We start from the raw sequence: 21544 nt of genomic DNA, 5'->3' as shown, positions 1-21544 counted from the left end.
CGAGCTCTGGGCTCTCACGGCAGACCCTCCATATACTGTGTTCCACAAGGACAAGGTGCAGTTGCGACCACACCTGGCCTTTCTCCCCAAAGTGGTATCGGCCTTCCTTGTTAACCAGGAGATCTTCCTTCCGGTCTTCTTCCCGAAGCCACATTCATCGCGCAGGGAGCAACAGCTGCACTCCCTAGACATCCGTAAAGCACTCACTTTCTATGTCGAGCGGACAAAGCCCTTCCGCAGAACCCCTCAACTCTTCGTCGCGGTCGCAGAGCGTATGAAGGGCCTACCCCGTTTCCTCACGGAGGATTTCATCCTGGGTGACATCGTGCATCCGCGCCTGTTACGACTTGGCTCACGTTCCGTCGAGCCACCTCACAGCCCACTCTACCAGGGCTCAAGCCTCATCTGCTGCCTTCCTGGCTCACGTGCCCATCCACGAGATATGTCACACAGCTATCTGGTCCTCGGTCCATACCTTTGCCTCTCACTATGCCCTGGTTCAGCAGTCCAGGGATGACACAGCCTTTGGCTCCGCGGTGTTACACTCTGCGACATCTCACTCCGACCCCACTGCCTAGGTAAGGCTTGGGAATCATCTGACTGGAATGGATATGAGCAAGCACACGAAGAAAAAAAGACGGTTACTCACCTTTGTAACTGTCGTTCTTCGAGATGTGTTGCTCTTATCCATTCCAAACCCGCCCTCCTTCCCCACTGTCGGAGTAACCGGCAAGAAGGAATTGAGGAGCGGTCGAGTCGGCAGAAGCATATATCCGGCGCCATGGCAGCGCCACTCCAGGGGGCAACCCAGCCGACCCACTAGGGGTTGCTAGGGTAAAAATCTTCCGACAAACGTGCACGCGGCGCACGCACACCCAACTGGAATGGATATGAGCAACACATCTCGAAGAACAACAGTTACAAAGGTGAGTAACCGTCTTTTCTTCGCATGGTAAAGGTGGGATATTCTCTCCAATTCTGCTCCTTCCCACCTCCCTTCCCCGTCCCTCTTCAGGGACCCTTCTGATGAGCAACTCCTTATGCAGGAGGTGCAGGCTCTCCTTGCAGCAGGGGCAGTGGAGGAGGTTCCTCAGGAGCTAAGGAGCCAGGGACTGATTCAATTCCCGGTATTTCCTAATCCCCACAGATGCGGGGGCGGGTCTCAGACCTATCCTAGACCTGTGAAGACTCAACTAATTCATGATAAAGTTGAAGTTCCACATGGTCTCTGTAAGTACAATTATCACTTTGCTGGATCCAGGGGACTGGTACACCACACTCGACCTGAAAGATCCGTATTTTCACATAGCCATTTGACTGGCACACAGACGATTTCTCTGGTTTGTGGTCGACCAAAAACATCTGCCCACAGTCCTCCCCTTCAGCCTGTCAACAGCCCCCTGAGTGTTCATCAAGTGCATGTCAGTCATTGCAGCCTTCCGCCGCAGGCAGGTGCAGGTATACCTGCCTTGACAACTGGCTGCTCAGGGGCCACACAAGAGACCAGGTGGAGTCTCAAGTCCAACTAGTCATATCTACTTTTGAGTCTCTTCCTCAATGTGAACAAGTCAACCTTGTCACCGACCCAAAGAAAAGAGTTTATCGAGGTGCTATTGGACTTGGTACAGGCAGAAGCGTTTTTGCCAGAGACCCAATTCCAGGTTATGATGGACACTATTCAAGGCCTCAGGTGATTCCTGACCAACACAGCAAGGGGATGCCTGAGTCTCCTCAGTCACATGGCGGCCTGCACTTATGTGATCTGCCATGCCAGACTGAGGCTCAGGCAACTCCAGGCGTGGCTCACTTCGGCCTATTGCCGACAGGTCACGGTGATAGGGGAAAAAGTCGAGTCCCTCTGATGGTGGCTCGACCCTTGGGCAGTCTATGAGGGAGTCCTATTCAACAGCTCCCAGCCCTCCTTGTCCCTTTTAACAGATGCATCAGCTCTGGGATGAGGTGCGCATTTGGGAGACCTCCAAAGAAAGGCCTGTGGTCACTGGAGGAGCTTCCCCTTCATATCAAGGAGCTCAGGGCACTAGCATTAGCATGCCGGACCTTTCCGGCCTGCCCATGAGGTCAGTGTGTGGCAGTGAGGACGGACAACACCCCTGCCATGTTTTACATCAACAAGCAGGGTGGAGCCCATTCCTCCTCCTTATCTCAAGAAGCACTCAGGGAGTTCTGCATAGCCCACTCCATTCATCTGGAGGCTTCCTATCTCCCAGGAACGCAGAACGAACTAGCAGAGCACCTCAGCAGATTGTTACAAAATCACAAATAGTCCATCCGTCCAGATGTCATTCACTCCATCTTCCAAGGGTGGAAGTTTCCCCAGGTGGACCTATTTGCTACCAGGGGCAACAGGAAGCGTCCAATGTTCTGCTCCTTCCAGAATCACAGTCCTGGCTCAATCACAGACATGTTTCTGCTTCCCTGGGGAGGTTGCCTGTTGTATGCCTTGTGCGCGAGAGGAATTAGGGAAAAGGTACTTCACAGTTTGCAGGGACAGACTGGAGGTCATTTGGGTGGCCTTGGCTGGGGGTGGAAGGAGAAAAAAGCCCCTAGAGCTCAAGATGTGCTACGAGTAAGAAAAGGGTGGGAACCACTGACTAGGTATCGAATAGTTCTGTTCTATGCTATAGCTTCTACCTCGTGTCTGTCCTGAAGTCACCAGTCTAACTGGCAGGATCAGCTCTGTTACATTACCTATGTGCCAGTCCTCTAGTACAGAGGCTTGGTTCAGCAATAGGTTACACAGCAGTTACTGCAACTTCCTCTTTGAAAAATACCAATACTAATTTCCCTATACTATTACTCACACCTTCTTGTCAACTGTCTGAAAGGGGCCACTCATTACCACTTCAAAAGTTATTCTTCCTGATACCCTGTGTTAATTGATTTATCTTGTTAGACTCACCTCACACTTGGTAAGGCAAATCACATCTTTTCATATATTTATATCTGCTCCTGTATTTTCCACTCCATGCATCTGATGAAGTGGGTTCTAGCCCATGAAAGCTTATGCCCAAATAAATTTGTTAGTCTCTAAAGGTGCCACAAGGACTCCTCATTATTTTTGCTGATACAGACTAACACGGCTACCACTCGGAAACCTTCCTCTGAGTTCCTTCCAAAGTCTTGGGCAAATGCCAGCTGGTCCTGCTAAGTTACTACTTATACTTTTTCTATTTGTTTGAGTCTATTTGTTCAAATGTGCAGCTGTTTCTGGCCTGTACTCTACAGGAGGTCAGGCTAGATGATCACAATGGGCCCTTCTGCCCTTAGAATTCTGTAAAAGCCATTGGGGTAACCAGAAAGTTTGATAATAGTCTGCTGCATTTCAGTGTGCACTGGGCAGGGGCTGCTCCCATCACAGCAAGGGGCCAGGGGACAGCTGTGGGTACTGCAACAAAGTCAGGTTCTCCATAAAGAGCAAAGGCTCAGGCTGCATAAGGCAGAGGAGTGACTTTCTTTGTGATATCATCAGGTCCTGAGTCTAGCACTTAAATGCCCTGATAGAAAATGGAGGGGGTTCACAGCCAAGCAGCGAGTGACTAGTGCCACCCCCTGCCCCACAGCATGGAACCCAGGCCACACACAGAATTTAGGTCAACAGCTCTATGGCCCTCAGGAGTGTGGAAAACCCACATCTGAGCATTGCAGCTATGCTGACCTAAGCCCTGGTGTAGATGTAGCTAGGTCAATGGATGCATGGTCAGGCCAGTGCTGTTCTCCCCTCACTGTAGGAGTCTGTGCTACAGGACTACGGCAGCATAGCAACGGCACATACCTACAGTGCTACAGCTCCTGTCAGCTAGGCACAGAGAGGGTAGAGCAGGCCCCGGTGCTCAGTCCTGACAAGACTTGAGTGTGGAACAATGCAAGGCTCTGCAGCAGCAGGCAGCCAGCAGGTGGTGCACATGGCCCAACATTCAGGTGGTGGGTTTTTCCTTAAATTAAGTGTGTGGGGGGGGCGGGGGGTAATTGCAGGAGCTGGAGGAGTTTGAGTGGGAAAAGGATGGAGGGACTGGACACAGCCAAATCAACAGCAGGTAAAACTAGAGTCCCCCCAGTAAGCCAGGGAGGAAGCTAGCACTGCTATCTAGGCATTACAAAAGCCCAAAACTGGATGGGGCACAGTGCCACTTGGATGGTGGTTAGGATCCTAGCTCATAGCCCCAAGGGTCTGGGGTAAGTCCATCCCCGGGGTGACCCCCCCCATGCATACTGCTGCTACCCAGTCTGACTTGCAGCGGAGACTGCGGCCTTGGCTACACTTGGGAGTTACAGCGCTGGCAGTGGCTTTACAGTGCTGTAACTCACTCGCCGTCCACACTGGCAAGGCACATACAGCGCTCTATCTCTCTAGCTACAACGCTGCATGTACTCCACCTCGACGAGAGGAATAATGAGAACAGCACTGGTGCTGCAGCGCTAGGGCGCCAGTGTAAACAGAGAATAATCTTACTACACTGTAACTGACGTCCGAAACCTTCCCGTAATGCTTTTAAGTAAAGATTACTCTCTTTGTTTTGTTGTGATGCCTCTCTGTTTTTTGTTGTGAACTCGGGGCTCCCAGAGCTGCTTATCAAAAAAACAAATACAACTACTGTGAGCTCCCTTTGGAATGCCCACAGCTAGTGTTTCCTTGAAGAGAGGGGAAGGAAGGGGCTTGAGGAGGGCAGCGTGGCGTGCAAGAGGGAAGGGGGGTCCGTTTCGGGAAGGCTGCTTATCTGGTTTGTGAGGAAAAAAACAAAGAGGGCTATTTGCTTTCAAGGAATGAGTCGGAACTTGCAAAGCAGCTGCTGACAGAGTGTCGGCCCCAAAAATCCACTCACTCTCTCCCCTCCACACTCCCCATCACACTCCACCTCACCCCCCTCTTTTGAAAAGCACGTTGCAGCCACTTGAATGCTGGTATAGCTGCCCATAACGCACCGCTCCCAATGCCGCTGCAGATGCTGCTGATGTGGCCACGACAGTGCAGCGCTGGTAGCCGTCAGTGTGGCCAGACTGCAGCGCTTTCCCTACACAGCTGTACAAAGACAGGTTTAACTCCCAGCGCTGCACAGCTGCAAGTGTAGCCAGACCGTGCATCCCAGCCACTTACTCTGATGCTAGAGCCTATGTTGCAGCAGGGACAGCCCTGGGAGTATATTAGTTCTATTGTGCCAGCAGGGCTGAGTCTGTCTCCTCCACCACTAAGCTCTAAGCCCCTTCTTGCTCTGAGCCCATGTGGCTATGGCAGAGTTCCTGCCCCCTCCAGCTTGGCTGGCTGCTGTTCAAACAGCTCCCGTGTTCTCCCATACCCACCACCCTCCCTGCTGCCTCCGTCCCCTCCCTCCCCTTTCCATTAAAGCCAGGAGTTATTCAGTTCTCGGCTACTAGTTGGGCTGAGCCACAGCTGCCGTGTGGAACAGGCAGTGAGCACTTTGGCCCCCGCTGCAGTATCATGGCCTGCAGCATGTGCTAGCCAAGGGGCTTTGGGTGTCCCCATTGCTGACACTGGGGCACAGGCCGCCCTGCCCATTTTCCCGAGACACACTTAGGAGGCATGACTGGGTGCAGAGCACTAGTGCTCCCATTTAGCCCCTAGGTTCTGGTCTCTACTCTCAGCCAGGTAAGGCCAGCCGAAAGTGAGTGAGACCCAGCTGCTAGCGCTACAGGACCAGCAGCTGCAGCCCCAGCTCCATCTTGTGCTGTATAGCCTCATTTTCACATCGGGCAGGGGATGGGCTGACCCCGGGCCCCCACCTAGCTTGAGGCCTGGGACAGGGATTTAGACTCTGTCACTTCAGAGGGAGGGTCGATTGTCTACCTTTATTCAACGTGCTAGAGCAGCAATAATCAGGCTGAGGCTTGCGAGCCACAAGTGCCTCTTTAAGGTTTCACCTGTGGCTCTTTGCAGCTCAGGACATTAGAACACTGATTTAGTTAGGAAAATCTTCCTGATTGGTTAATAACATTAACCAACTGTAGTTGATAAAATACTTGGTCATTTTGCTCAGAATCATATACATAAAAACTAAGCATGTCCCTGTCATACTGTTTAAATACGAATATACAGCACTACAGTACCTGAAAAAATGAATTCACACACCTGTGGCTCTTTTGGGTAATGTCACTCACTAATTTGGCTCCTTAAGCACTGAGGTCAGAGTATCACTGCAACAAAGAGTCTCCAGCCAGGGCCTCTACCTGGGCAGCTGGTGTACACAGTTGTCTGACTCATTTAGGAAGAGCTTACCCCATACTTAGCATCCATTCTAGGAGTACTACAGGACTGCGCAAGCACATCCCAGCTCATAGCAACCCTCTTCTTCTAGACTGCACTTTTCATCGCCAGCTCTCAAAGGGCTACACAATCTTTAACGTACAGAACCTCACAGCCCCTGGGAGATGGGAGGCATTATTATACCCATTTCACACATGGGGAACAAAGGCCCACCCAGGCTCAGCGACTTGTCCAAGGCTCCCAAGGATGCCCATGGTGGAGCAGGGAATTGAACATGGCTCTGCTTCATCGTAAGCCTGCAGTGGATCAGCTGGTTGCTTTAGAATAACTTCACTTACCCCTATATAGTGTTGAGCTCTCAGTTCTCTCTAGGAGCAGGGTAGATTGTTAATAGCTCAACGTGCAGCCCTGATCCAAAGAAACAAGGCGGTTGTAGTTACAGGGAGAACACATGGAAGGCATTGCCTCTCTGCTTCTATCCCTCAGTCCCTAGGCTAGCACCACCTGCCAGGATGCGGTGCTCCAATTGCCCTCACACTACAAGGTGAAGGGAGCCAACCTGGTCCAGAAAGCTAGGCCTGGAAGAGCTCCATTCAAGGAGGGAATAAAAACATTTGGACTAAACCATTTGGAGAGATGACATAAATGACTCAACAGCTCACAAGAGGCTTTCACCTTCCCCTGAATCAAAGACAAGGACACATCTTAACAGATACTGCTGAGGGAATTCTGCACCAAAAACGTAAAAACTCTGCATACTTTGTCAAAACAACGCAATATAATCACACCATCTTACGATATTTTGGTAATTTACTTCAAAATACCTGTCCGCAAGTATGTCTGTAACAACACAGACAACAATTTCCACAGGAGTAGAGAGCTAAAGAAACCCCTACGACAACCCAATTCCTGTTTCACTGCAATGCTTCTGTTGGGCACCTCACTATGGGTGTATCACACATGCCAACTAGGCACACCTTGGGGGAAAAACACTACCCCTTCAGGTCTCAGATACCCATACACCCCCCAGAACCCAGCTGCAGGACACCCCCTGAGATCCCAGGGATCTAGAGAGAAACAGCTTGATGTTGGGTCCCAGGCTTGTGCAGAGTTCCCTACATGCTGCCTCCTTCCTTCAGGACATGCTGGGACCACAGCTACCCAGAACCCTCCAGCTTCTTCCTACCCTCCCGAGTCCTGTATTTGAGAGCTAGAGAGCTGGGCTCTGCTGGGTCCAGTGGCCCCTAGTGGCAGCCAGCAGCACCAATTCTCCAGGGAAAAATAAAATTCTGCACAGAAGATTAATTCTGCACAAATTCTGCATTGGTGCAGAAATCCCCCAGGAGTAAACAGACATGGGCTTGTTTTGTTTTGTGAATCCACAAAACCACAAGCAGTAGGACACATGCCCACAAGATTGAGGCAAAGAGTTTAGCACAACACCAGGCCTTAAATGGATAAGAATATCCAGAGTTGCATTAAACAGGGACAACCCTTCCCATCTTCAGTGGCTGAACTAACCACTCCTGCCTCCACTGGGGTGTGTGTGTGTGTGTGTCCATCATTGTGGCCCCCCCCCCGCCCCAAGTAGCACTTTCTCCTGTCATTATCAGGTACTGGTCACTGTCACAGCCACAATACAGGACGAGAGTGCTGGGCACAGCAGATTGTCAATCCCTTTGTTGCTAGCCTAGGGCGGATGAGCAATAGAGTGCATGGTGGTTGGAGGTAGGGGGGGAAGAGAGCCTAGGAACCTCAGCATTGCCTGAGTCGATTAAACCCAAGGCCCAGCTAGCCCAGTATCTTACCTCCAACAGAGAGGACAGCCAGCAGTTTCAGAGGAAAGTTGTGAGAACCCCACAGCAGCATGTGTGGGATAACCTGCCTTGCAGAGTCGTCCCATGATAGTCCCTACTAGCTGGAGATAATCTTAAACCCTGAAACAAGTTTTAGTCCCTTCCAAAATGTATCACTGCTGCTACTGAAAGCTATTCCTGATAGTCATCTAAGCATCCAATCCCTTTGTGAACCTTGTTAAATCCCTGGCCTCAACAATTTCCTCAGTCTAGTTACATGTTCTGTTCCTTCCATTTACCACTGCTCAGTGGCACTGTGTGGCTGGTAGGAGCCTGGGCCAGAATCTTCTTACTATCCATCTGATCTGCTTTAACACGCCCCTTCATCCCACCCTTGCATAAAGCTGGGAGAGGAGGAAGTCCCTGGTCTGGAGGCACTGGGAGTGCACGTGGCACATGCCTGATTTCTGGCCAGCATCCTGCCCCTGGGAACAGGAACGGTTCCTCTCACACACCCAGCAGCTGGAGAACAATCCTGAATGTGGACTCTAGGGGAAGCACATGCAGGCAGCTTGCTGGCTCTCCACATCAGCCCAACTTTGGGCTAAAACCAAAACGCCTTGGCAGACATTCCCATCTGCTGGAGGTTTGGTTCCTGCCCCATTTCTGCCCTAGCAGTTGCACAGAAGGACCCTCATGAGCAGCAGCGGCTGGACTGCACCCTCCACCCCAAACGCTTTGCTCTCTGCTTAGGCTTTAGCCACCCGTCTGGTATTTGCTCTGAGCTGTGGTTCCCACCTAGGGTTGTCAACTCTCCCAGATTGGCCAGGAGTCGCCTAGAGACAACAAACAAATCCAGGAGATTTTAAATAGGCTGCTAAAATCTAGTGGCACAGTAGGGTTAAGGCAGGCTCCCTACCTGCCCTGTCACCACATGGTTCCTGGAAGTGACCTGCACATCCCTCTGGCTTCTAGGTGCAGGGCAGTCAGTGGGCTCTGCACACTGCCCCGACTAAGCGCCAACTCCACAGCTCCCATTAGCTGGGAACCACAGGCATGGTACCTGCAGGCAAGGGCAGCATGCAGAGCTGCCTGGCCGCCTCGAGCCTAGGAGTTGGACATGCCAGTCGCTTCCAGGAGCTGCCCGAGGTAAGGGTCGGGCAGCCAGAGCCTGCACCTTTCACCCCCTTCCACACCCCAACCCCACCCTTCGAACCTCTCGGCCCCACCCTCCCAGCCCAGAGCCCACACCCCCTCCCACACCCCAACCCCTTGCCCCAGCCTGGTGAAAGTAAGTAAAGGTGGGGGAAAGTGAGCGACAGAGAGGGGGAAATGGAGTGAGTGAGGGGGTGGAGCCTCAGAGAAGGGGCAGGACAGAGGCATGACCTTGGGCTGGGGAAGGTGCAAGGGTGTTTACATTTGTGCCATTAGACAGTTGACTACCCTATTCTCACCCCTACCATTGTTCTTCCCAGAGTGCTCTGAGTCCAGCTGCCTTACCCAGCAGAAAGTGATTCTAGTATCTGCTGCCTTGTTAACTCCCTCCCAGCCACGAGCAGCTGCCCTCAAGAAAGCGAGTTCACTGCAGGTGCCTGCTGTCTCCCTGTCATGTTCTGCCAGGGCAAGGCACTTCTTTCTTTCACGTCACATCTCTATCTAGCTCAGGCAAGGCTGGGAAGGGTCACTGAGTTCACACTAAAAAAAGATCTTGGAAAACAAGAGGGTAGAGCCGCTTCTCCTTCTGTCTTTATTTCTGGAGATACACAAGAGCAGCCCGGATTGGGGGGGGGGTGCTCACGGCCCCCTACTTCCCCCACAGGATGCACACCAACAAGGCTTGGACTGCAGCCAGAGTGGGAGATGCCCACTGACCAGCTGCTGCACTACTCCCAAATGCAAGAACAGGCCCCTCATGCCAAGTGGAAACACTTACAAGGCACAAAGGGCGCTGTCCTGGGAACCTGCACAAGGGACAGCAGGGCCACTGGGAGGAAGAGGGCTGAGGCCATGCTCTGACCTCCTCTCACTGTGCACACGGCTGCTGGGCTTCAGCGTACTATTGGCCCAATGCCACGGCAGCAATGGAGCAAATTCCAGGGGAGATTATTGCTCCAGTCTTGAGTTTACGGGTATTAAGCAGAGGGAGACAAAAACGCAGTTGCTCCGACACTGGACCAAGCCATAACCTGAAGAGGCTAGCTCTCAGGCAGCCAGCAGAGGCATAGGCAGCCATGGCCAGAAAGGACTCACTCGCCCCACAGCCAGCCAAGAAAGAAGGGTGCAGGCAGGCCGGGAGCATGCGCTCTGGGAACGGCTTTCCCCCCCCCCCCCCCCAAGTGTCAGCATGGCCCATGTGTGTGCAAGGCACAGGGTGAAAAGGGTCAGCCAGTGCACAGGGGTGGTAGGCCCAGCCTCACATTCAAGTAGTAACCAGAGTGGGACCTGACCCTGCACCCCATCCAGCTGTCCTGGAGTGCCAGAGCTTTCAGTGCAGGGCCCAGCAACCCCTCGCTATGCATACTGGAGCCGGGAAGGAGCAGCACAATGAAATGCAATGAAGTGGCAAGGACAGATGATGGATTAGGAGGACCCAGGGTCCTTGAGGTGGGAGTGAGGCCCAGGGCCTTACACTCCCAGGCAGCAGTGCTGAGAGCAGAGGGGCACAGGGAGCACCTGGAGTCAAATGGAGAGTGACTCCCCTCATTCACATAGGGCCCAAACACATGGCAAAGGTGGGGTGGGCTCCATGTTTGGTCCTACTCACCATGGAGCAGCCTCCTGGTGCAGGAAGGGGGCCCTGGCAGAAGGGGCAGACAGGCACTTAAGGGGAAGTTCCTTTGGAGACAACAGAGCAGGGCTGTAACCCCTCTGCCAGCGACGCAGGTGGCTGCTCCTCTGCTCACATGGCAGGAAGCAGCAGGAGCCTCCCCCACAATGGTGGGAGAAGCTACCCAGAGCAGAGGGGCCGTGCCTGAAGACAGACAGGGCAGCAGGGAGCAGGGCCGGGCACTTGGGATACAACAGTCTGTAGGCACTTGATTTGGCTAGTAACACCCAGAAGCAGGGGGACAGTCCCAGCCACCTCTGCCCCGGGGCTCTCATTGGCTCTGGGAGGGGCTGGCCCTCTAGTTGGCTTTCACTTTGCCGTTGGTGACAGCGCTGTTCTCGTGCAGGCTGATGCCGTTGTGTTGGAGCTGGGCTGGATACTGGGCCCCCTTGGGCAGCCGCTTGCCCTTGGTGTAGGAGTGGTACCAGAAGTTGGAGAAGAGGATGAAGAAGATGGTCCCATAAATCCAGATAAGGTGGATGAAGATGGGGTACTGGTACTGGCAGCCGGGCATGAAGTAGTATTGGGAGATGTGGATGGAGACAATCACGAACTGCGCCTGGGAGCCAGTGTGGAGTGTGCGCAGCAGGAGAAGGAGGCAGAGAGGGGACCAGTTACTTGAGGGGGAGGGGAGGAGAGGAGCATCCCAACTGCAGCTACACCTCCGTCCCCTAGCCCATGGGAGAGCGCCCATTCACACAGGGCACACACTGAGAACAGCACCACGAGGGTGACCCTGGAGGGGGCGAAGCCCAGCCCTTTCCAGGACAGTATATGGAGCTGCTGCAGACCTCAGCTGGTCACAGCACCCAGACAGGCACAGCCTGCTAAGGTCCTCAGTGTGGGATGGACACAGCCCCACCTGAACCCTAATGAGAGTGCTGGTCCTGCCAGAGGTTGACATGGATCATTTCCAGAGCGACCCTGACCCCATGCTGTGCCTCCACAGGAACACCCAGCCCCAGGGGTGTATGGGGCATTTGTGGCTGCTGCGCAGCCCCGACTCACCAGCTGGACAGCTGTGATGTGCTTCTTCCACCAGAGGTACTTCTGAAAGGCAGGCCCTGCCGCAGAAAGCCCGTAGTAGGAATACATGATGACATGCACCATGGAGTTGATCATGGCATGGAAGGAACCCATTCCCCCTGCCGGGCAGGGAAGAGATGGTTAGCGCTGTGGGCCACTCCCACCCTGTGGTGCTGCACCCCCCACCCTCACCTGACAGGGGCATAGGCTCCCAAGCTCATGGATGACCTAAGCAGCAAGCCAAACTGCACTACAGCCCTCCCCATGCCCACACAGGGCTCCCAGCCCCCACAAAAGGGGAATAATGGGTGTGAGGGGTGGGTAGGAAAGGGGTTTGACTCAGCCACTGGTTGAGAATGGGGGCTACAGCCAGGCATGGGAAGACTGTGCATGCACTCCTACAATGGTAGTGTAAGATCTTCCCTTGCAGGGCCCACGGGGAACAATGGCAGAAGAGCCCTGAGGCCAGCAGGGCGGCGTAGGCCTCTCACTGGGAGACTGGGACCAGATCTCCCCTCCCCTCCCTGCAGGGTGGTTCAGTGTGCCAGCCCTCACCTGGGCCAAACTTAGCACCCCACCACCAGCTCCAAGGCAGGACAGAATGGTGGAAGAGGTGCAGGAAGGTGATCTGCTCATTCTTCTTGCGCAGGACGAAGATCACCTAGAAGCAGAGAGAGAAGCAGGTGGGTGGCCGAGTCAGCAGAAGCTGGAGCAGGTGGGACAGGACGGCTATTGAAAGTGAAGAGGTTCTGCCAGGGCTCTCAGGAAAAGACGGTTACTCACCTTTGTAACTCTTGTACTTCAAGATGGGTTGCTCATGTCCATTCCAATTAGGTGTGTGCACACCGCATGCATGGCTGTCAGAATTTTTACCCTAGCAACACTTGGTGGGTCAGCTGTGGAGCCCCTGGAGTGCCGCCTTTATGGCACTGAATATATACCCCGGCCAACCCATTGCCCCTTCAGTTCCTTCTTGCCGGCTACTCCGACAGAGGGGAAGGAGGGCAGGTTTGGAATGGATATGAGCAACACATCTCGAAGAACAACAGTTACAAAGGTGAGTAACTGTCTTTTCTTCAAGTGCTTGCTCATATCCATTCCAGTTAGGTGACTCCCAAACCTTACTTGGGCAGTGGGGTCAGAGTGAAGTACTGTGGATTGTAGGATTGCTCTACCAAATGCCACATCGTCTCTGGGATGTCTAATGATGGCATAGCGTGAGGCAAACGTATGCACTGAAGACCAAGTAGCAGCTCTGCAGATCTCCTGGATTGGCACCTGGTCAGGAAGGCTGCTGACGAGGCTTGAGCCCTCATGGAGTGAGCAGTGAGACGGGGGTCAGGGCCCCGGCCAGGTCATAGCAGGGACAAATACATGATGTGATCCAGGACGAGATCTGCTGAGAGAAGACTGGAAGATCCTTCCATCAGGTCTGCTATCGCGACTAAGAGCTGCGTCGTTTTCCACTGGGGAGCAGTGTCAGGACCGGGACCGGCACCTGGACCTGGGTCTCAAGAACAATGACTGGTGTTGGGAGCGGTGTCGGGACCGGGACCTACTCCTGGATGGTGACCGGCGGACGGAGTGGTGTCGAGACTGGTGCCGGGACTGCGAGCGGGGCCGGGACTTGCCCGACAGTGCCGGCAGGTGAATAAGAGCCAGTTTGCCCCTGGATGGTGCCACGTGGATAGGTGGTAGTGCCTTGGTCTGTTGAGGGGATGCCGATACAGTCATGGCAATCAGATCCCTTGCCGCTGCAAAGGTATCTGGTGTAAATGGCAACTGGACCTCAACCATGCTGTGAGGTGGAAGACCAGTTGCACCAACTCAGCTCCATCCCCAGGGCCAGAATCAACAGGGCTGAGGCCATCACCTGTGTCCCCGGGCACTCTGCTGGGGGACGAGGTTCTGAAGGCAGATCCGGGAGGGGTGGAGGTGGGCCAACCTTTTCTGGTGCCACTTCTGGTCAGGTGAGAGAGAGCAGTGTCGGACTGCAGAAGTTGATTGTGGTGCCAGGGACCGCAGAGTCCGAGCGCGGTACTGTTCCTGTAGCTGAAGCCGGGGCACTGCGTACCAAAGCACTTGGCACTGGGTCTTGGCATGCCCCTAGAGGCTCAGGACTAAGAGCCACCTCCATATGGAACTGTCTTAAACGAAAGTCTTGCTCCGTCTTAGTCCGTGGGCAAAAGCTCTTGCAAATCCTGCACTTCTCCGCCTGGTGAGATTCCACCAGACACTCCAGGCAAGAGTTGTGGGGGGGTCACTTTTTGGTATGGGCTTGAAGCAGGATCCGCAGGGCTTAAAGCCTGGAGCTTTGGGCATGAGCCCAATCAAATATGGGAAGGAGGGGAAAACCTCTTTTCCCCCACTAATACCAACTACTGTAATAGTTGTAGTTCTAATTATAGTAAACTCTATAACAAACTATTAACAAACTGTAGGGGAACGCTAGGGAGAGTGAAGAGTAGCAAAGCCAAGCTCCACAAGACCATCACGGAAAGTAAGAAGAAACTGAGGGCCGCTGGGTCGGCCGGGGTATAAATCCAATGCCATGAAGGTACTGCTCCAGGAGGCTCCACAGCCGAACCACTGGAAGGTAAAAATTCTGACTGCACGCACACACCTAATTGGAATCGATATGAGCAAGCACTCGAAGAAGAACCTAGAGTGACTGCAGAGGCTCCAGCAGCAGGGAGGGTCCTTCCAAAGCTCAGGTGATGTGTTGGGGAGAACCCACTGCTTCTTGTCCTGTATCCTAACATCTGATTCAGCAGCCACCAGGGATGATGGTGCCATGCTTACCAGGGCAGTGCCAATTCCCAGTAATCAGTGAATACCTGCGCAGCCATCAGGGAAGGTGGAAAAACTGCAACCTGCCCCCGCTCAGGAAGGGGAGAGACTGGCACTGGCATGAAAGGAAGCGCTCACCTCCCATGGGCTGGGCTTATTTTTTGGATGGGTCCTGGCTCCCTCACATTCATTTCCAAAGCCCACGAAGGGAATCTCTGGTCACTGCTCCAGGGCAATGACCTGGCACGAGGTATAGGGAAGCTCCATCACTAGCTACCACCCCATGCTCTGGGTATCCCTAAACCTCTGACTGCCAGAAGCTGGGACTAGATGACAGCAGATGGATCACTCGATAAATTGTCCTGTTCCATTCACTCTCTCTGAAGCACCTGGCACTGGCCACTGCCGGAGGACAGGATACTGGGCTAGATGAACCACTGGTCTGACCCAGTGTGGCTATTCTCATGAAGCTCATTATTCCTAGTCTCTGTATTTTTCCACGAGCACTGCTGAGGCCCAGCACTGGGGTCTGGGCCAGGCTCATTTGGATTTGCAAACCACTCTAGGAAATTTGGAGTGCTGGGGAGGCAGAGTGGGGCCAGGGAGTGGGTGCCTGATTACCACTCCCCCAAGATCCATCACTTACCGTGTCCATCAGCTCAATTAACTTGGAGAAGACAAAAAGCCAAGCTACACGGACCATCTGCAACAAGGAGAGAGCATGTGCGTCACAGATCAGGCAATGCCCACCCAGCTCTGCCCTGGTGCAGGGTGCCCCACTGCCCTGTAGTCCAACCCTCCCAGACAGGTTCGTTTCAGGCAGCCAGCAAGGGCCAACAAATGTCAGGGCTGTGACACTTTCCTCTGTAGTTCAGTAGATGGACTCCTGGGTCTCTGCAATCCCATAATGGCACCCACACTCCTATCTCTGGAAGGCACAGCCTCTTTATTCAGCTCCCGCTGCTGCTTTATAAGCCACAGGAGACACCCAGCCACCATCTTGGGCCAGAGGTCCCCAAGGCCAATGGCTACAGCAACAGGAAGGAAGCAGCTGCATGCTGCCCGGGGCCTGTGATTAAGGGTTCCATTCTGCTTGCAGCAAGAGGGGAGAACTTACCCGAAGGGCCTTGGGGTCCTGGGAAAAATCCACAGGGTCACATCTCCAGGTGTATCCCGTCAGCCAGCCTGCCATCAGGAACTGCAACAAGGGGACACCGCCAGACCAGGTTTAGCACATACCACACCCCAATGCCCACCCTCCCCCTCAGAGAGAGGGCAGGCCGAAGCTCCCAAGGCAACCACAGGGGGATGCCTCAGTCACCAGGCAGCCAGGTGCCCTCTGCCCAGCAGCTCGGATTGTCCAGGGGTAGGGACTGATGGCACAAACGCATGGCATAGACCGCACGGCCATTGGCACCTCACCTCATAGACGATGTAGAGTGAGAGGCCCACCAGGAAGAAGTTGTAGATCACCATGAACTTCTTCAGGTCAAAGGGCTTCCTGTTCGCCATCAGCCGGGGGCCCAGGGACAGCACAAAGTAGACATAGCCCAGTAGGATCCCCATCATTAGGAAGGGCGACTGCATCAGTGGGTACTCAGCTATGCGGGGGTCTACAGGGAGAGGCACAAAGGATGCTGGTAAGGATGAAACCACTCCCCAATCCGAGCCCCTGCTTCCCTTTGCCTGCAGTCAGGGCACTGCTCTGAGTCAGGAGATCTGGACTCTGCCACTGACCCAGAGTATGGCCCTTGGAGACCCCCAGCTCCTCCTGGGCAATCACGGTTACATGGCGCTCAGGGAGGGAGGTGGTTGGGAGCACCTGATGAACCCCAGTAATTCCTAATGCACACCAGGCTCCATGGCAGCCACAAACCACTTTGGGTGAAAGCTCCACTCCAGGACTTATCCCCTGCCCCTCAGATGGCATCCAATACCATGCAGGAGGCACTAAGAGCAGCAGCATCCCAGACACCCAAAGCAGAGCAGGAGTTCCACAGCATGGCTCAGTAATGGGGGCACCCCAAGGGCATCGGGAGCACAGAACAGGGGTCCTGCAGCATGGCTCAGTACCAGTGTGAATCCAAGAGCTGTGGAACTGTATTCCACTGAGTGCTGTGATGGCCAGCAAGCAGGGCGAGTCCTTCAGGCAGCTCCCATGGACTCCATGCATCTGAAGAAGTGAGGTTTTTTACCCACAAAAGCTTATGCCCAAATAAATCTGTTAGTCTTTAAGGTGCCACCGGACACCTTGTTGTTTTTGCAGCTCCCATGGCACCCAGCTCCCTGACCAGCAGCTGGGCACGGAAGGAAGATCTCACCTGTTCCCTTCATGAAGTCCCGGTACATTGTTACAATTGCTTCCATAACAGCTGGAGTTCTGCAGAGAGTCAGGGAAGGGTCAGGTTTTCTGGGCTCAGGATCCCCAGCTTCTGTGGTGAGCAGAGCCTGCTGATTTACCAAGCGTGCGAGCTTCACCGTAAAAAGTGAAAGTTCACCAAGTGCCACAGTAACCTACAACAATAAATGTGATGGGAAAAGGTGCACAAGGGAGATTTGTTTGAATAAATTCAGTCTGAGGCCCACTAATACCGTGCCTCTCAACCTTTCCAGACAACTGTACCCCTTTCAGGAGTCTGATGTGTCTTGCATACCCTTAAGTTTCACCTCACTTAAAATCTACTTGCTTACAAAAATCAGACATAAAAATACAGAACTGTCACTGCATATTACTGAAAAATGCTTCTTTTCTCCTTTTTATCATATAACTAAAAAATAAAATGATTAGATTGCCCTCACATTTCAGCGTATAGTATATAGAGCAGTAGAAACAAGTCATTATCTGTATGAAATTTTAATTGTACTGACTTTGCTAGTGCTTTTTACATAGCCTGTTTTGTAAAACTAGGCAAATGTCTAGGTACGTTGATATGGCCCCTGGAAGACATAAGAACGGTCACACTGGGTCAGACCAAAGGTCCATCTAGCCCAGTATCCTGTCTGCCGACAGTGGCCAATGCCAAGTGCCCCAGAGGGAATGAACAGAACAGGGAATCATCAAGTGATCCATCCCCTGTCACCCATTCCCAGCATCTGGAAAACAGATGTTAGGGACACCAGGCCTGCCATCAAGACCTGTGCGGGTACCCCTGGTTGAGAACTATTGCACTAATACATCTCAAGAACTGAATTAAAATTACGCCAGGTAAACAGGAGAAGTGTGGAACTGGAACTCAGTGGACCAAAGTTGGTGCGCTGGAAGTTAGCCCTAACTCAAGGGTTCTCAGACTGGGGGTTGGGACCCCTTAGAGGGTTGTGAGATTATTAAGTGTGGGGGGGGGGGTTGGCAAACTGTCAACCTCCACCCCACACACCACTTTTCCTCCAGCATTTATAATGATCTAAATATATATTAAGAAGTGTTTTTAATTTATAAGAGGGAAACCGCACTCAGAGGCCTGCTATGTGCCAGTACAAAAGAGTTTGAGACTCACTGCCCTAACCAATGGGCAAAATAACGAGTGACGGGCTATTCCACCCACCATCCCTTCTGGAGTCCTTAAAATAAAAGGATTTTTTTGGTTTGAGGAAGGGAGCAAGAAATGAAAAAGCTGTCTGACAAAACCCTTGGCTGATGGAAAAGAAGACGACGCAAGCTTCACCATCACAGCTGCCATCTCCACTGGGTTCCCAAGAGGTATCACACCACCACTGGGTCCTCATCGTCCGGATCCCGAGTGCTATCCTGACCAGACCAGCCCAGGGAGAGAGACCCAGATCACAGCATCACCTCCACCAACTTCAGCCAGATCCCCACCACCACCTGGGATGTAAGAATGTGTCATCCCTCTCTCCTCTGCCCCCCCACCCTTGTGTCCTTTTCCTTCCCCATCTTACTTCTCTCCTCATCTTTCTAATCACAGTCTGTCTCAATTTTGCAACATGGTTGTGAGCCAGTAACAAAAAGAGACAAACAAAAGCAATGTCCTAAACAGCCCAATGCTGGTACAAGTTTGCCAGGCCTCGGAATGGTTAATAAAGTCAAGCACTAGGCTTGTGTTTCCCCAGCAGCAAGTGAGAGTCAACAGCAGAGACAGAATCTGCATTTTTTATCTTCTGTTTTCTTCTCCCTTCATAGGTTTTGTCTCATCTTCTAGAAAATGGGAACAAATGTTACCAGCAACAGCAGCTCCAGCACCACTCAGCTACCTTCTTCTCTTTTCCCCAAAAAGGACTAAGATCATCAAACAGCAATTTTCCCTTTTAAAAATTCTACTGCTAAAAACCCAAGGGAAAAAAAAAAGGGGGGTGGTTACAACATAAGCCTCACTTAATGCATGAGCTGTTTCTCCTTTTCTGCGTCTTAAATAAAAAGATTTTTAATACTGTGTTTGCCATGGGCTTATGCAGGCTGAGGGCTCTCTAGTCAAACCCCAAACCTTGTTTAAAGTTGAACAGCGTCAGGGTCGTGCTAACACCTTCCCCTGCATCATGCGAGTCTGGAGGTCACTTCCCAGGATTATCTGGACATCTCACAGAATCATTGCCCTGTCATTGCAGGGGCCCCAAGCACTGGTGCACCTCAGTCCCCTCCACTCTCTGCCTGTGGCACATCCCAGCCTAGTTTCCTGTGGGTCTTGTTTTGGTTGCTGGGCTAGTGTGCAAGTGCTGGTGGCCCGTGATGCACAGGTCAGCCTAGATGAGCCATCAGGCCCTTCTAGCCCTACTTAGACACTGGAAGAGCCCAGCTGCAGCAGCACCCGTTCCTCCCCATCAGGCTGTTCTCAGCCGGCTTCTTGCTGCACAGCTCAGTGCCATGTGGGCGCAGGGCTCAATGCCAGCCACACCTAACAGCTTCACTCCATTTGCTGCAGTGGAGAAGCCACTTGCACCAACCCAGTTCCCAGAGCTGGGCCATCTGCATCCTCCAGCACTACGTTCCCCCTCCCCACACAGAAGGGGCTTCTTCCCGGACCACGGCCATGCCCAATCCCTCTCACGCCTGGAGAGAGACCCCAGCCCTCCACATGGCTGCAGCCTGATTCCCTCACCGTGCCTCTTTAAGCACTTGCCCAAACCAGCTAGGGTGATCCTACTCCTTACACAACAGAGCCACGAGGGTGCCATGGCACCACCACCCCTCCCTGCTGCTCACATACCCATCATCCGAGCAAAACGAAGTTATTCCTGCCAGGGCAAAGAAGGGAGGGGCCACCGCACACGGGCCTCAGGATATCAATGGCCACCAGAACACTGAAGATAAAGCTTTGAGCTTCTGCAGGTCCCAGCCAGGGAGGGGGACAGCCCCTGGGCAGCAGCACCCAAGACAGAGGAACAGCAGGGCTGGGTGAAAGCTGCCAGCTCAGGCAACTGGACACCAGCTCGCTGGTCTCCAAATCCCATGCATGGCTCCCTATGACCTACCCCTGGCCTTGGGAGGGTGCTAGCCACACAACCCCAGCACTTCCCAGACCACATGTCTCCTATTGGCCTCATTAGCTGTAGTACCCGACAGTCATCCACACAGCTCACTCTGCCAAGCACACAGCAAGCCAGGTGCTCTCCTGGAAATGGGACAGCAGGCATGGAACAGCTCTGAGGACAGCCATCTGCAGTGCCTTCCTCCACCTGCCATGCCCTCCTCCACCTGCCCGAGGGGTGAGTGGGACAGGAAGGGAGGGGAGAGTGCGCCTGGGATAGCTCTGACTGCAGGCCCAGCCCTGCCTGACTCACTCAGAGCCAGCCCAGAGAGGGAACTCCCTTGGCTCTCCTGCCAAGAGACACTCCACCCACCCACCTTCCACAGACAACAGCCCCCTCTCTGCAGTTTCTGTGCAGGGTAGGCCCCAGCCTCTAGCACAGTGAAGGGCCCCAGGGAAGGTGCAGACACACCCCACAGGATGGGGGATGCCAGCCCCCAGCAACCCGCCAGGGAGGACACTGGTACACAGGACAGATGGCACTGAGCTCTCTCCTAGAGAGTCACTGCCTGGCCCACAATGGCCAACCCATGGGCAGCAGCTCCTCCGCCACAGGGCGCAGTTACAGCAAGAGTGACCCCACTAGACCCCATTCCACCAATCTGTTTGGCCACTGCCCCCCTCTCAGCATCTACCACTAGTGAGCTGTCTGGGGCCAGGGGGATGACATGTTCAATCCTTCCCACCCCCGTGGCACCTATCTGAGGGCTTGTCTCAAGCTACGAATTCTGTCCAGTGAATTGTGGAAGAGAGTTTGCCTGTCCTGGTGGGCATGGGGGAGAAGGGAGAGAAGAGAATCATAGGAGGTCATTGGAGGACGAGGGCATTCGTGTGGTGCTAACAGGCCATTCTTTGCTCTGGACACATGTTAACACAACTCACATTAATATATTCCAAGCCCAGACGGGACCGTTTTTGCTCTAGTCTGACCTCCTGCATCACACAGGCCGGACCCATGCCCTGTATTAATTCCTGCTTCAATTCCAACAGCTGTGCTTGAGCTAGAGCATCTCTCTTTGGAAAGCAACCAATCTTCACTGAACCGTTTCCAGGGATGGAGAACCCACCACAGCTGTACCAATGGTTAATGACTCTCATTGTTCCAGCTCGGCACATTATTTCTAGTCTGAATTTGTCTAGCTTCAGCTCCCACCCATTGCATTGTGGTAGACTGGTTAGCCAAACTGAAGAGCCCTCTACTGTCAAACATCTGTTCCCCATGGAGGTACTTACAAATGTAATCAAATTACCCTCAGCCTGTGGTATGATAAGGAGCTCAGTCTCTTTCACCTGAGTCTCTCAAAAGAAAGGATTGGAAAATAAGGCCTTACTCTCTCTCAGGGCTCTTCTGTGAGACTCTCCAATTTTTCCATATCCTTCTTGGCTT

General features: G+C 53.2%; 1 protein-coding gene across 7 annotated transcripts in view; it reads right to left on the bottom strand.

Moving 5' to 3' along the window:
* Positions 1-9758: 9758 nt before the first annotated feature.
* ELOVL1 (ELOVL fatty acid elongase 1) overlaps positions 9759-21544 on the bottom strand; it is a 32815-nt gene continuing 21029 nt past the window's right edge. For all 7 annotated transcript variants that reach the window (XM_030571983.1, XM_030571985.1, XM_030571986.1 and 4 more), the window contains exons 3-9: positions 16999-17191; positions 16100-16290; positions 15795-15875; positions 15324-15380; positions 12443-12548; positions 11870-12006; positions 9759-11420 (exon numbers count right to left, since the gene is read on the bottom strand). In XM_030571983.1, coding sequence (XP_030427843.1) covers positions 11160-11420; positions 11870-12006; positions 12443-12548; positions 15324-15380; positions 15795-15875; positions 16100-16290; positions 16999-17044 — 879 coding nt within the window. In that variant the 5' untranslated portion in view covers positions 17045-17191 and the 3' untranslated portion in view covers positions 9759-11159. The remainder of the gene's footprint in view (positions 11421-11869; positions 12007-12442; positions 12549-15323; positions 15381-15794; positions 15876-16099; positions 16291-16998; positions 17192-21544) is intronic.

This window comes from Gopherus evgoodei, chromosome 8 (genome assembly GCF_007399415.2).
Source record: "Gopherus evgoodei ecotype Sinaloan lineage chromosome 8, rGopEvg1_v1.p, whole genome shotgun sequence".
Taxonomy (NCBI): domain Eukaryota; kingdom Metazoa; phylum Chordata; order Testudines; family Testudinidae; genus Gopherus; species Gopherus evgoodei.
The sequence above is the reverse complement of the archived record's forward strand: the minus strand, read 5'-3'. Positions and strand labels throughout refer to the sequence as shown.